The 15,266-nt window shown below is 41.4% G+C and overlaps 1 protein-coding gene and 1 long non-coding RNA gene across 2 annotated transcripts in view; both read left to right on the top strand.

Annotated features, from left to right (window-relative positions):
- Positions 1–194: 194 nt before the first annotated feature.
- Positions 195–15,266, top strand: part of sptlc3 (serine palmitoyltransferase, long chain base subunit 3) — a 31,551-nt gene continuing 16,479 nt past the window's right edge. The window contains exons 1-3 of the mRNA XM_075476733.1: positions 195–397; positions 3,245–3,436; positions 7,994–8,148. Of these exons, the coding sequence (XP_075332848.1) occupies positions 299–397; positions 3,245–3,436; positions 7,994–8,148 (446 nt within the window). The 5' untranslated portion in view covers positions 195–298. The remainder of the gene's footprint in view (positions 398–3,244; positions 3,437–7,993; positions 8,149–15,266) is intronic.
- LOC142399308 (uncharacterized) lies at positions 9,663–11,110 on the top strand. Its single transcript, XR_012772861.1, has 3 exons — positions 9,663–9,754; positions 10,358–10,503; positions 11,023–11,110. It is a non-coding gene; the product is annotated as an uncharacterized LOC142399308 (long non-coding RNA).

Genomic DNA, 15,266 nt, shown 5'->3' on the forward strand with positions numbered 1-15,266 from the left:
AGCAGCTATCTTTTTAAAGGAAAATATTATTTAGTACAGCTCCCAAGTTTTGTTCTGTAATAAAGAGAAGTTGTCACATTTACACGGTATCGAAACAGAAAACGGAGTTTTTTTAAAAAAACGTGGCTTCTCTGAGGAAGCCTCGAATACGAGCGCTGTTCACATAACAATTCAAAAGAGGCTGAACCAAAACAACCGAAAGAGGAAGTCACCTTTGGAAGTTCAGTAAAGCACACCGGTTGTATAGCCGGCAGCTGTAGAGACCAGAAGAGACAGTCGCTCCCGTGCTTTTACAAATATGGCAAGGACGGCTGACGGCGACTTAAAACCACAACTATACAAGAATGGGGTAAAATGTCGAGATACCCGGGGAAATCTCTGTCACAAGAGGAAAGAGGTATGTTTGAATTGTGTTGACAGAAATGATATGCGGTGTAATTCTTGGGAAGTGGGTGCGCCTGCCCCGTAGACGTTGCCAGGTATTGGACGTGTGGACATGTTGTTTTCACTGGGGATTCTCACCTGATGTGATGTTCGTGACGTAGGCTCTGTAACAAAGTTAGGGAACTCTGTCTGTCCCCTGACTGAGTCCAGTGTAACCCATATTTTCCCACAATAAGAAAAGAAAAAAAGAAAGTCGCTACACCTATAAAAGTGATAAAATGATAATTAGTGTTTAATCTCACAATCTGTGGGCTACACTTTTGTAGCTGTTCCAGATACACAATCGCATGTTTTAAATACACTGCAGTCTAAGGGACATAGTTCCTCTAAAATGGACAAAAAGTCATTATGACCCCACCTGAAAATGCTTCTTCTTCCTGAAATCAGGTTTTCTTTGCCTTGACTCAAGGTGTCAGGAGAGCAGGTGTGCTTTTTTCCAGCTTGCTGTTCATCTGTCCTGAGACCACAGGATTTCTAATCCATACAATGTCCATCTTTTAGTTCATTGTATGGGTAACATCACTTTAATTATTTTATGGACTCTATTCCATATAGATGACAAATAAGCTTCAAATTACCTTGAACCAATTGAATATATTAGGCCTTTTAGTTAAATATCACTACTATAAAATATTGGCATTGTACATCAGAGTTTTTTATGGAGGAAAAGACTCGTGAAAGCTATCTTGAATTTAGTAATTGTCGTAAATCTCTATTCCAGTCACTTACTGGGAGTTTTAGGACTTCCTGTTTGATAACTGGGTTAAACTCTAAACTACTATCATAGCACCTGTTTCAGTGACTGTGGCAAGTGCTGATGACTAGATTTTTACAGCACTGCCTAAATAATCTCCGCTGTCCTTAAAAATCTTGTATTTATAGATGATTTTAAGGAATATCCCAGTTACTGGTGACATATTTTCCTTGCACTATCCAACACAACTGGACATTTTTCATTGGAGTCAGTTTAACATGAAATTGCATATTTTGGAGTTACTAATTACTTTAGCCTTGGTTCTATCATTTTTAGGTGCAGACAGCCTTTACCAGTGTGATTAGTAACCGGTGGGGTGAAAAATGTTTATACCAAAACTTCATGTCTCCTTATGAAGGCTCTCACAACGTTTTGAAAATATGCTTTGGTTGCCTAGCTACTTTGATTTTGAACAGTGCACTTGATCACAGTAGTTGATTTTTAAGAATACTAATATGTGTTTCATAATAATCTTTAATCCTATCAATGCACAGATGATACAAGGTAATCTGTGATCTAACTGGTTTAAAAAGTCAGTGACACAAGTCTGTTTATTGTTGTTTTTGAGAGTTCACATTAATGTGTGGGCAGGGTCAAAGCATTGGACTACAGTCTTACCCTATAAAACTGGTGCAACCACCTGGACCATTACAATCAACCATAGAATGTGTAGATAATTGGCTAAAGCACTAAATTTCAAAAGTGAAGCCAAAGCAGAAGTGTCATATATACGCAATCTTTTTACAGGCCAGTAGTGAGAGGCTTCCCTGACAACCAAAATGAAACTGATTGTACTGCATGAAAATAGGTATTTTTTCCATTGCATTACATTGTACAGTGCAGTAGAGAGCTGTATGGTCAATTATTATTTGTATTTATTTATTTATTTATTCCATTGTAGGTAGTACCATGTAACTGACACTTTTTTGGTGCTGCCTCAGTAGAGGTTCCAAGTGAACCAAGCTGTACTGTACTGTACTGTACTATACTATACTATACTATACTTTACTTGACTTGACTTTGACCTGGAAACTTGGAAACTTCAGCACACAGTGTACAAGATAAGTCCCAGATATTTGTGTGCATGGATGTGCATGACTCATAAATACTTGAACATGTTCATCAACTATGAGTATGGATTTATAGATCAATATTTTTTCTCAGCTTTTTTAGAGTTTAGCTCTGTAGCACTCTGTTGTTTTGATCATTCCCAAAGTTATTCAAACCCTACTGTGTAAAAGTTTGTTGTGTTGAGTCGGGAAAAGTACACCCACTGGGAAGTTGCATGTCTTGTTTTTGTGTCACTGAAGTTTCATGCATGCTGCGATGATAAACATTGATGTTCATGTTGTTTGCAGTGAAAATAATGCAAGAAATAGATGTGCCAAATTGAACTGTGCTGTATTGTACTGTACCATGTTCTGGAAAAATGCCTTATTCTCATTAGATCTTACTTCTGTTGGCATTTTCCATCTTTCCTTTGAAAAAATACAGAAAATCACACATAAAGCTGAGTATGCTAAAATCATTTTTGTTGACTAACATAAGGAATCATTGTAATTCTTTAGATAACTTTTGCTTTTTCACACTTTGGCTTAAGTTGGTAGCAAGCAAAGTTTCCTTTTTTTCTTTCTTTCTCATTAGTTTTTTATCATCATTCTAGTAGGTCTTTATCTTTGTATATCAGTGCCATTTTTAGTTACATGCTAGCTGGGGTGCAAGCATGCTAAACTGACTCCTCATCAGGTACAGAGGTGTCTTCTAAACTGGTTTAGGCAATTATTATTATGAATATTCAGTAAATTATCCTTTAACTAGCATAACTATGTGACATAACTGTAGATTGTCCCCAAGTTTTTCTTGGTTTGGTGGATTATATGTGGTATTGACTTATGGGCCACTGTCTGACTTCCATTCTTTCCAGGTTAATGGGAATGTAACCTGCAAACCTTCATATGAAAAGAGTCTTTTTTTTTTTTTTTAAATGATTGTGCACTGTTGTGTTCTCATCTGCAAAGTTAAATATCTTGTGTGGACATCTTACAGAAAAATGGCCCCGGAACTGGTTTTGCTTCCAGGCAGAGCAGTCAAGAGTCCTTTGAACAGGCCCCCATGTATGTGGCTGTCATGACATACCTAGGCTTTGGCCTTGTAACCCTTTTTGGTTACTTCAGAGATTTCCTCAGAGCTGTGGGCTTAGAGAAGTGCCACGTAGCCCAGGAAAGAGAGGAACAGAAGGTAGGCAAAACATGCAGTCAGCGCACTCAAAAGCATATTGTGGGCTAACACATGCCATGGACACACACATGCACCCAAACATGCACACAGCCTCAATATGTTTTGTTTGCCCCCAATTATTTCAATTTTTTCCTTAAGCTCTCCCTCTCCTTCTCTCCTTTGTGTTCTTATGCACTGTAACGTTGCCATGGGTGAAGCAGGACACCAAAGAGAATATGTGTTGAAGATCTAATTAAATCTCAGAGGATTCAAGTTCTTTCTTTGTTACTGTGCTTCTGATTTTATATAAGGTCTCAGCACTGCTATTTGAGAGCTTTTGTGCTACCATAGATTTCATTTCCAAAATCCAAAACTGCCATTCAAATGTTTGTAGCTGCCAAATTCTTGTTTTTTGTTATAGTCAAAATTAGAAAACACTATTCCCTTTAGTATAAAAAAAAAAAGAAAGTAGTCAATATAAATAATAAGCAGAGAGTTTTTCCCTGTGTGTAACACAGTTCTAGAATGTTGTTCTAGTATGCGCTGCTGAGGGTGGCAGCACGTTGGAGTAGCTCTGTACCTCACATTGAGATTTTTCTTTTTTCTAAATTTCATTCCTGTTTTTTCTTGGAAGAAATTGCATTTTTTGGACAACTGTTCCTTCCTGCCTTGGATGCTGTGCAGCTGGATTGATTTTTCCCAATACTTTTGTATATTTTACTCTTTTGTTATGATGCATAACCATAGCAACAAGGTGGTTTACAACAGGGAGCAGCTGATTAACATTGGAAAAGCAGAAATAATTTGACAACTGAAGCCAGAAATCCCACTGGAATTGAAAAGGAGGCGTCGTGGATGCAGAGCAGGAGCAAAGAGGAGAGAAAGAAAGAAGAAGTTCAAACCATCTCTGCCATCCTTCATCATGGGCAATGTAAGATCGTTAGCTAACAAGTTGGATGAACTTCTAGCCTTGACAAGGACTCAGCAAGAATATCGGGAATGTAGCATTATGTGTTTTACTGAGACATGGCTGCAGGATCATATCCCCGACTCCAGCGTCTCTCTGCCGGGCTTCCTGACTGTACGAGCAGATCGAGATTTAAAGAGTAGCAGGAAAAGGAAAGGGGTGGATTGGCAGTGCTTGTCAACAACAGATGGTGTCACCCAGGACATGTTACTGTGAAGAGTCGTCTCTGCAGTCCTGACATTGAACTATTGGCAGTAAGTTTTCGTCCATATTATTTGCCAAGAGAGTTCACCAGTGTTGTTTTGGTGGCTGTTTACATTTCACCCTCAGCTGTTGCCGACACTGCATGTGATGTCATCAGTTCCGCTGTTGCTAAGATACAGACACAACACCCCAATTCTTTTGTGGCAATATCTGGTGATTTTAATCATGCCTCACTCTCTGCTACACTGCCAACTTTTCAACAGTTTGTCAGCTGCTCTACCAGAGAAAACAAGACATTGGATTTGTTTTACACAAATGTCAAGGATTCATACATTTCCAAATCAAGACCTCCCCTGGGTAAATCAGATCACAACCTTGTTTTTCTGTGTTCAGCATATAAACCCCTTGTCCAGAGACTACCTGTCACAAAAAAGACTGTTAGAAAGTGGTCAGAGGAAGCTGAAGAAGCCTTACAGGGTTGTTTTGATGCAACCGATTGGATTTCTCTTTGTAAGCCACATGGAGAGGACATTAATGCCATGACTGAGTGTGTGACTGACTATATAAACTTCTGTGTGGACAACACCATTCCCACCAGAACAGTGAGATGCTTCCCTAATAACAAACCCTGAATCACCAGTGAGCTAAAGGAACTATTGAACAAGAAAAAAAGAGCCTTTAGGGAGTGAGACAGGGAGTTACTGAGGAGTATACAGAAGCAGCTCAAAGTCAAGATCAGAGAGAGCAAGGAGGTGTATAGAAAGAAGCTTGAGAGTAAACTGCAGAGGAACAATATCAGAGATGTGTGGTCAGGAATGAAGAAGATCACAGGCCTCAAGCAGAGGGAGGATCAGATGGATGGAAGTCTGGACAGAGCAAATGAGCTGAACACATTCTTCAACAGGTTCAGTTCAGGAACAAGCTCACCATCCTCACCTCCTGTTCCCAGCCAAAGAGACATCCCACCCTCCTCTGACCCACAGCTTTCCTGTAACATCTCCACCTCCACCTCAGTCATGGATTCTTCTGCTTCCACTAGTTTGTCTTCAACCCAATCAGGAGATGCTGCTGTCCCCTTTGCCTCCCCCTCCCACTTTTCTGTTTCTAGAAGTCAGGTGAAGAGGCAGTTGGAGAGACTGAACCGGAACAAGGCTGCAGGTCCAGATGGTGTCCGCCCCCGAGTCCTGAAGGCCTGTGCAGAGCAGCTCTGTGGGATTCTGCAACACCTTTTCAACCTCAGCTTGGCCCAAGAGAAGGTACCACTGTTGTGGAAAACATCCTGTCTGGTTCCGGTACCAAAGAAAACTCACCCTTCAGTCATCAATGACTACAGACCTGTTGCCCTGACATCCCACATCATGAAGGTCCTGGAGAGACTCCTGTTGACCCACCTGTGTAAGCAAACCAGCACATATCAGGACCCCCTGCAGTTTGCTTATCGCCATGGAGTTGGGGTTGAAGACGCTATCATACACCTGCTTCAACAAACCCACTGTCATCTGGACAAAGCAGGCAGCACTGTGAGGATCATGTTCTTTGATTTCTCCAGTGCATTTGACACAATTCAGCCTGATCTGCTTCGTCTGAAACTCCAGAAGACTAGGTGATCAGCAGCACAGGAGCACCACAGGGGACTGTACTCTCACCATTCCTTTTCACTCTGTACACTTCAGACTTCCAGTACAAGTCAGACTCCTGTCATCTACAGAAATATTCAGATGACTCTGCAGTGGTCGGGTGTATCAGAGATGGACAAGAAGCTGAGTACAGAGAGCTGGTGGACCGCTTTGTGGCATGGTGTGGGAACAATCATCTCATCTTGAATGTTAACAAAATAAAGGAGATGATTGTAGATTTCAGGAGAAACAGGGTCAGATCAAACCCCGTTTCCATCATGGGAGAAGAAGTGGAGGTGGTTGAGGAATATAAATACCTTGGTGTTCATCTGGACAACAGACTGGACTGGAGACACAACAGTGAAGCCATCCATCCATCCATCCATCCATCCATCCATCCATCCATTATCTTCCGCTGGTCCGGGGATCGGGTCGCGGGGGCAGCAGCTTAAGCAAAGAGACCCAGACGTCCCTGTCCCCGGCCACTTCCTCCAGCTCTTCTTGGGGGACCCCGAGGCGTTCCCAGGCCAGCCGAGAAACATAGTCTCTCCAACGTGTCCTGGGTCTTCCCCGGGGCCTCCTCCCAGGGGATTCCGCCAGCCGTTCCCAACAGACCCTCACAATACGTTTGGGCCTGCCAGGTCTGACCGGCTTCCTCCCCCACCAGCGGAGCCAACTCACTACCAGGTGGTGATCAGTTGACAGCTCCGCTCCTCTCTTCACCCGAGTGTCCAGGACATACGGCCGCAAGTCCGACGATACGACTACAAAGTCGATCATCGAGCTGCGGCCTAGGGTGTCCTGGTGCCAAGTGCACATATGGACACCCTTATGCCTGAACATGGTGTTCGTTATGGACAGTCCGTGACGAGCACAGAAGTCCAACAACAAAACACCACTCTGATTCAGATCGGGGGGGCCGTTCCTCCCAATCACGCCCCTCCAGGTCTCACTGTCATTGCCCACGTGAGCATTGAAGTCCCCCAGCAGGACGAGGAAAGGACAGAGCAGACTGTACTTCTTGAGGAAGCTAAGGTCCTTCAAGGTTTGCAACAAGATGTTGCAGATATTCTACAAGTCTGTTGTTGAGAGCGTCATTTCCTCTTGCGTCATCTGTTGGGGCAGCAGCATCAGAACCAGGGACCTAAAAAGACTCAACAACCTGATAAGGAAGGCTGGTTCTGTTCTGGGGATGACTGTGGAACCTCTGGAGACAATAATGCAAAGAAGGATTTTGCATAAAATCAAGAGAATTATGGACAACCCTGAACATCCTCTCCATGAGACTGTTATCGGAAAACAGAGTCTCTTCAGTCAAAGGCTTCTTCAGTTTGGATGCAAAACGGACCGCTACAGGAAATCATTCCTGCCCACAGCCATCAGCATCTATAATAACTCCTTGATTTAATTGAGTTACATCAACATTTAATTTCCCTCTGGGATAAATAAAGTATTTTTGAATTGAATTGAATTTGAACAACAGTCATCTACAGTATAAAGGAAAGGAAATAAAGCTTTTCTGCTCGAGGTCTTGGTCATGGTGATGTTCTCACTTGATCAAATAAACAGAGAGGTTAATGAGGGCAAGATCTCAAATAATCTTGGTAAAAACATGAGCATCATCAGTTAATTAGTCTGAGGACTGAATCAAGCATGGAAACATAAGGACTTTGACCAGACTCACTTACAAATGTCCCAACTGAAAATGCGGTTTCAATGAGTAGAATGACTTATTTCATCCAAGCTCTGGCTAATTGTAAAGTCATTAAAAAAATGTTTCTTCGTTCTCAGGATTTTGTTCCACTTTATCAAGATTTTGAAAACTTTTACACTCGTAACTTGTACATGAGAGTACGAGACAATTGGAACCGCCCCATATGCAGCCTGCCGGGACCTGTCTTTGACCTGATGGAGAGAGTGTCTGATGACTACAACTGGACATTCAGGTACTGTAACCTAATCACCTTTGATGGACATACATAGCTGGAACACATTGTAGGCTTAAAGTCATACACACTGATGAGCCACTTAAGTGAATAACAGTTACTATTTCAGCATGGTGGCAGTGAAAGAAAGAAAGTAGTTAATGTTCAAGCCTCTTTGGGTTGTATGTTTTCTGACACTATCTATCTATCTATCTATCTATCTATCTATCTATCTATTGCAAATGCTTCTTCAGCTTTGAACAAGCGAGGAAATGTTTTTTAACTTAATCATATATCTTGCTCTCTCCTCGGGCTTGAAAGTGGACAACCAAGATTCATTTGATTAGCTGCATATATCGCATGTCTATAAAATCATGGCAATGATGGCAGCATGGGTATTTGTCATGAGCAAATATGTCATATGCAAATATGTCAATGAGTTTATGGACCACAATTGGTATTCCTCCGTGCTGTACTGCAGGGTTAAAGAATTTATTATTAGAAAGAATATGAGCAGAGCCACAGGGAAGGGAAATGATTTTCTGAATCGGTAAAGAGGTAAGCGTGGATTTCATGTTTAAAGAGGTTTAATGTGACTGGAAGAAGTAGATATGGAGCCGTCTGCTTGACTTTTGTGGTTAAGTGTGTTGAATTTATAAAGTGATATGAAGGTTCACATGAGTTAGTAGAAGAAGTAGGTCACTTGACTCCATGAAATGGAGAAGTTCTCTTTAAATACTTCCAAATTCAGAGGATGTACACCACAACTGGGATGTGTGCTCTTGACTGACCGTGTGAACTTTGGTGATATTTACCTGATCTTGCCTTATTGAAATATATTATTACCATAGGAAATTCCACTTTTTCCCCACTTAATTACCTTTATCATATTTGTGTGTGTGCATAATACAGCATATTGCAAGCTAATCTCTCAATTCTGGATAAAATGACTTCAAAATGTTCAATGAAGTGGGTGAAATACGTGTTCTTTCTGCATGCATTCACGGCTGCTCACCATATATAAACATTTTAAAGGTCCCATGGCATGAAAATTTCACTTTCAGAGGTTTTTGAGCCTTAAAATGAGTTTCTCTAGCCTCCTTAAGTCACCCCAGTGAGTAGAAATTGCGAAATGTATTCACAGAGCAGTACAGCATTTCCTCCGTGTTTTGAACAGAGCGCCTCGAATTGTCTCGTTGACTCAAGGCTCCTGGCATGACGTCATGCCAGGATAGAGCTCATCAAAATTTCCCACCCCCTCTCTCCGCCACGCCCTCTGTCTCCACCCACTGCTGGTAAACTACCTGTATCTTACCCGCCCAACTCATGTGGAGTAGACCGAGACAGTTACTATACAGCAATGGCTTCCAAACGACTTTACCATGCGAAATGTACTGTGCCAGGATGTGAAGATGAAGAGAAGAATATGTTTCCGCTTCCATCCTCTGACCCTTTGAAAACGGAATGGCTCATTTCATTTAGAGGGACGGGTGCCCATGCATGTCCCAAAGAGCGTCAGTGTTTGCGCGACACATTTCAGAGGAATGTTTTCACAACCCTACACCTGAAGTTGAAGCCTGGATCAGTGCCAAGCCTTGCCGGTCCATCAGCTACCCACACCGATCAAGTAAGTCATAATTATTTGCTAGCCGCTAGCACTTTATGGGTGACAGCTAACTAGCCAACATTAGCTGTGGAGGTATTTTCCATGAAACCTACACTGCGCTACAAAACCAATACTCTGTTAAACTGGTTAGATTTGGAAAATTGGTTGTAAAACAAGACATTTGTCTTTTGACCAAGTATCTTACGTGTAGGGGACTACATACAGCATGAATACTTCGGTAAGCAAGTCTAGTTATGTTCTGCGGCTAGATACGTCTGTTACACGGAAAATGACGCCCGACGATAACAATTCATATTTTGTAAGCCTTTCTTTAGATTGGTGACTTTATATTTTGAAAGCATTTGTTACGGTTTGGTGACTTTTTTTTTTTTTTTTTTAAACGTCGAGTCGTTTCTGCGTCTTTCGTTTGTGATATGCGATCGGGTGTTGTGGCTGGGTGAAGGATGTTTAGCAAACGTTTGCTGACTTCCCTCGAACATACACCATTACGTATCTGTCAATTCGAACACAGTTTTACTTCAAATCTGTCGTGACTCGTCAGTTTATCACGAGTGTAACGCTCGGCTTTCGAACCATGAGATGTGTGCTCTCTGTCTGCATCAGGTTCACTCTTCACTGGCCAGCACATCAAGTGCTCACGTCCAGACATCCCGGAGCAGGGATGCTGCCTGCCAGACTGACCCCATTGTCAATAGGACTGCAGCCACACCGAAGAATGTTGTCTTTCTCTATAGTGGAATGCTTTGCAGGTGAGATGTTTTACCTTGTAGTTGTTGAAAGTTTTTGTTGTCTGAAAGGTCATAATTAAGCCGAGTTTCTCCAGCACTATAAGGCACAAAACACCTAGACCAGGTCCCCTGAAAAGATTGTCTTGTGAATGTAATTTATATTTGATTTACCAAAAAATGTATACTTTTAGGGGGTTTTCAGATCATAGTTCCTATGAAACTTCACAATATATGAAAAGCTTTTTCCAAAATGTTTTATACCTACTTTCAAAAATATTGTTTTATTTGTTACTACCATTAAAAGCAGCATTTAAATGTTTCAACATGTTATGTAAATCTCAGCTGATATCACTTTCCTGATGCTTGAAATCAGATTTAAAAAGAAAAGTAATGAGAACAGCTTCTATAGCATTTTGGAAAAGAGCTTTTCATATGCTTTCCCATGATGATGCATGTGTCTCTACCAGCTAACCCCCACCACCATGACAAATGAAAATTCTGTGAGAAACACCGTTTACACATTGTTTCTTGTACTTTCAGACTGTACTTGGCGGCGATCCACTTTAATGAAAATGCAAACCGACCACAGGCCCAGACAGCAGACGGTGTACCTCTCTTCAAAATCTCCTTTCCCAAATTCAAGAAGGGAGAATGCACAGTCAAACGTCAAAAGACTAAGCCAACCTTTGGTAAGACCTCAAAAGTTCAAGAATTCAAGTCTACTACTTTTGCCTTTATCAAATTTACTGAGGTTAATTCCAACAAATAGGAATACAAAAAATGTGAGAAATAGAAATCTAAACAAACATAAATATATATATAGAACAAATATAAATATATAAATAAACATTGAAATGTACAAATGACTAACTGAAATATACAAATGTTGTGCGTGTACAGTGTGTATGAATGTTCTGTGTGAAAGGGTATGTGGATGTCCTGATGGACCTAATTTTTCACATGCGAGGCAGTCTAAACCCGGTGCAGTGTCCTTCATCATCGGGGTACTCGGCACGGATACGCAGGACCACACAGGCAGGAATGACCACTCTGATCCGGCGACCCAAAAAGCCCCAGCACCACGCCACGAACTGCCTGTAGGCCAAATACCTGAAGCGCCTGGAAGAACAGATAGAAAAAAATGACACTTGCAGAGAATGTTGTTGTTCTTCTGTTATTGCTATGTTGTACATATTTACATATTCCTATGGATTATTCTTGATTGTGTTTTAATAATGTCTTGTAAATAAATCTACAAACACTCTTCATACTGTCTGCATAGTTGAATTATCAGGCTCTGTTGGGTGGGTGTACTGTAAACTCTATGTATGTGGCTATGAGTGATTATTTTACAACGCTTACCGATGGGTTCTTCTCAGGCGTAAACTGCCAAACAGGTAGATCCAAATGTTTACAGTGTTACCTGAGGGATCTCCATGCAGCATCTATTCTCCCTTTCTGTGGGCATTATCTCGCAAATTCCACATTGACACCTATTATTTAAAAAAAAGGCAGTGTAATGATATTCTGTTTTCAGGTAATGCCGGCAAATATAACAATGAAACATCTTTAGTGGCAAGTAAATGAGTTAACAGGTGAGCATGAGAATAATTACATGCTGGTCAGAATACTATCATGTTTTTTGCATGCCATAGGTTACTGTATAACTACATGGGCAACGCACAGCTGGCTGTTCCCAGTGAAGATAGGATACTAAAAAAGGTGTACACAGAAATATGTAGCATAAGTTTCACTTCGTGTAGTTACCCTTTGGATCCAGCACCTGGTCAGGATATGATGAGGTATGTTTTTTTTTTTTTTTTGTATATTATAGCATGTAAACCTTTTTGTCTAGAAAACTTGGTTATAAATCGCTCCCCTTATGTCAACACTGGGTGGAGAATCATTTGCATGTTGGCAATGTGTACTATGGGAAATACTTTGGCAGTGTTACTGTTGTACAATGCAAGGCGACATTGAGAAAGTTACTTGGTGTAGAGACTGGAGATGCCAGCAGCCATACTCACTAATGTTAGCACTGCAAATACGTGCCCACATTGCAAAATAAGTTGGGAACTTATACGTTTTGTAAGCAAAAATAATATTTTAGGTAGTCCTGATTAGAGCTGTAACAAAATCCGGGTTATCCGGTTTTCAACCCGGATAAATACGTCACCCGGGCAGACCGGATGGTGGCATGCATTTGATCCGCCTTAAAAAAAAAATTAAAAAAAAGATTAAACCGGAATATATATATATATATATATATATATATATATATGTGTGTGTGTGTTCCCTCTTTAGTTGCCTACTAGGCTACGGTCTTTCTCAAGCATGGTGTTCAGTCACGAACACACAGTCACAGACACACTGAGTGAAACGAAACCTAACTCCCGCCCCGTTTGTCACGAGCCGGTTAAGTGAGCCATGCCCCCTACTGATCCGCCCGGACTTGCGATCCGTCCTGACTTGCGATCCGTCCGGACGGGACGAATCCCCACTGACTCGTAACTGCTCGAACGGCTCACTCTGCTCGCGCTCGGCTCTATCTCTCTGCTCGCTCGCAACTCTTAGTTGCATAAATGAGCCACACCACCAGGCCCGCCGCTCCGCATACGCAGAGTACGCAGAGCGCGTAGGGCCCCAAGTACCTGGCGGGGGCCCCCAAAATTAAGGTTGTAAAAAAAATGTCATGATAGTTATTATATTATTACATGAAAGAAATTATATAAATTAGTCATGAACAGGCCCAGCGTTTTTCTTAATTGTGTGCCCTATTACTCGATTCGGGCAAATTAGATGTGTTTACCTTATCTATACCCCCCCCCCCCCCCCTTCCTGAAATGGTACAGTCTTCAAAGTTACCGCATCGGAGGTGGTGGAGCATCCTCCTACCTGACGTTTTCCGAGTTATGCCCGTTAACAGTGAAGAAGATTTAGAATGTCAAGTAAAAGGCCACATGATTCTGGCGCTGACAAAAGAAAGAAAAGAAAACGGAGAGATGACGCTCGTGCATCCCTTGCTGGTAAGTTCGTGTTTTTGGTGTAATTGTTTTGCTAACCCAACGTTCAGTGATATTGCTGCCAACTAACCTCAGCTAACGTCAGCAACCTAGGCTTGGTTAGCGATTGGATTTGACGAAAAGTTTGGAGTTATGAACAAAATCTACGAATGCTGGCGACCGTGTGTAGAGTTTGTGTAAAGTACAGCACTGTCACACGTTGAGTGGCGTAGCAGGCCGCCAACAGGTGTGACAGGAAATGATTGACATCTACCCATCATTCCCCTAAAAAGCGAGAAAAGTTAACAAGACAAACGCCGTAATGGCATCATAAAGAAGTTATATTAGTGGCGCGGAAAAATGGAGGAAGAAAAACGGCCCGAGAATAAAGGTAAGGCATGTGTTGGGTGATGTGGGCTGGATAGCTGGAGGTGGGACGTTTTTTGTGTTTATTTGTCCTGCTAGCTAGTCTCGGATAAATGTTGTGTAGCTGGCTGGGATTTGTTCGTTATAAACTCGGCTTCAGTGTTTGCCTCGTGAAAGTTTGCTTATATAAGATGAGTATGACAGTCAGTCCTGCCACGGGAATGACTGACTGACTCCAGTTTATTCAGATTCTAGCAGGGAGGGAGGCATGTTGTTGTCCTGCTCTGTCATTGCTCAGTGGAAGTTGTCTCTCAGGTATGTGACACGATTTTGGCATTACTAAGGATTCATTTACTAAGTTTGGTGTGTTATTTATAGGGCTCTAATTAGAAGTGTTCTACTGTTAGTTTTTTAAGTGATATACAAATATTAGGCATCCTGTTGATTATTTTAGAATATTGTGGCAGTGATCCACTGCCAGTGGATCATTTTTCTTAGTTTTATTACTTTAACTAGTACAATGTGTAGATAAATGCAGAAACTTCTTAAAAGTGACAACTTCCAAAACTCTTTTGTTCCTCTGGCCATCAGGATGTACAACAGCTTTAAGTGATGGCGCTTCTGTATTTCCCTGGTCACTTTATATTTCACTTTGGTCTTATTTCACTGGTCACTTTATATTTCACTTTGGTCTTATTTCACTGGTCACTTTAGATTTTTAAACTGTTTTTTTTAAATAGTTTTTTAAATTCTTAGATTGTTTTTAAAGTGTTTATAATTGTATAAACATTTTTTATTGCTTTATGTCTGCTACTGGATGCTTGAATTTCCTTCGGGATCAATAAAGTATCTATCTACTTTGTAATTGGGTACAATCTTTAAAGGGACGCTGTACATTACAGTTTAATATTTTAAAAAAACTCAAAATCTTTTATTTATTGTTTTCTTTGTATTATATATTCTTATTAGTTTCACTTGCCTGACTGGTTCAACTTAAGATGTTTCATTTAAACTCTAGCCTGTTTTGCTCATAAAGTGTAATAGATCTTAGTGTTCCATCTAAATGGTTAGGAATCTCTTCATTGTAGTTTGACAAACTAGGGGCCCCCAAACAGCATCTTGCTTAGGGCCCCCACAAAGCTAGAAACGGCCCTGCACACCACCACTTATGTTCCAACTTCGTAGCGTTGCATTTTTTTCTCTAGTTAAGCCAGCCACTTCATGACGGATCCTTGCTCGGTCAGATCGTATATTGAGTTGTTTCTGTGTGGAAGCGGGTGCCTGAGTCTGGCGAATCATGCCGGCTCTGGGTGACTCACGGCCAGACGAGTCACGCGGCAGAATCGAAACTTAAAATGATCCGAGTTGGCACGGATCCGCTACTTGCCCGTCTGACCCGCTGAGTCACTCAGAGCC

This window comes from Odontesthes bonariensis, chromosome 2 (assembly GCF_027942865.1).
Source record: "Odontesthes bonariensis isolate fOdoBon6 chromosome 2, fOdoBon6.hap1, whole genome shotgun sequence".
In the NCBI taxonomy this organism is placed as follows: domain Eukaryota; kingdom Metazoa; phylum Chordata; class Actinopteri; order Atheriniformes; family Atherinopsidae; genus Odontesthes; species Odontesthes bonariensis.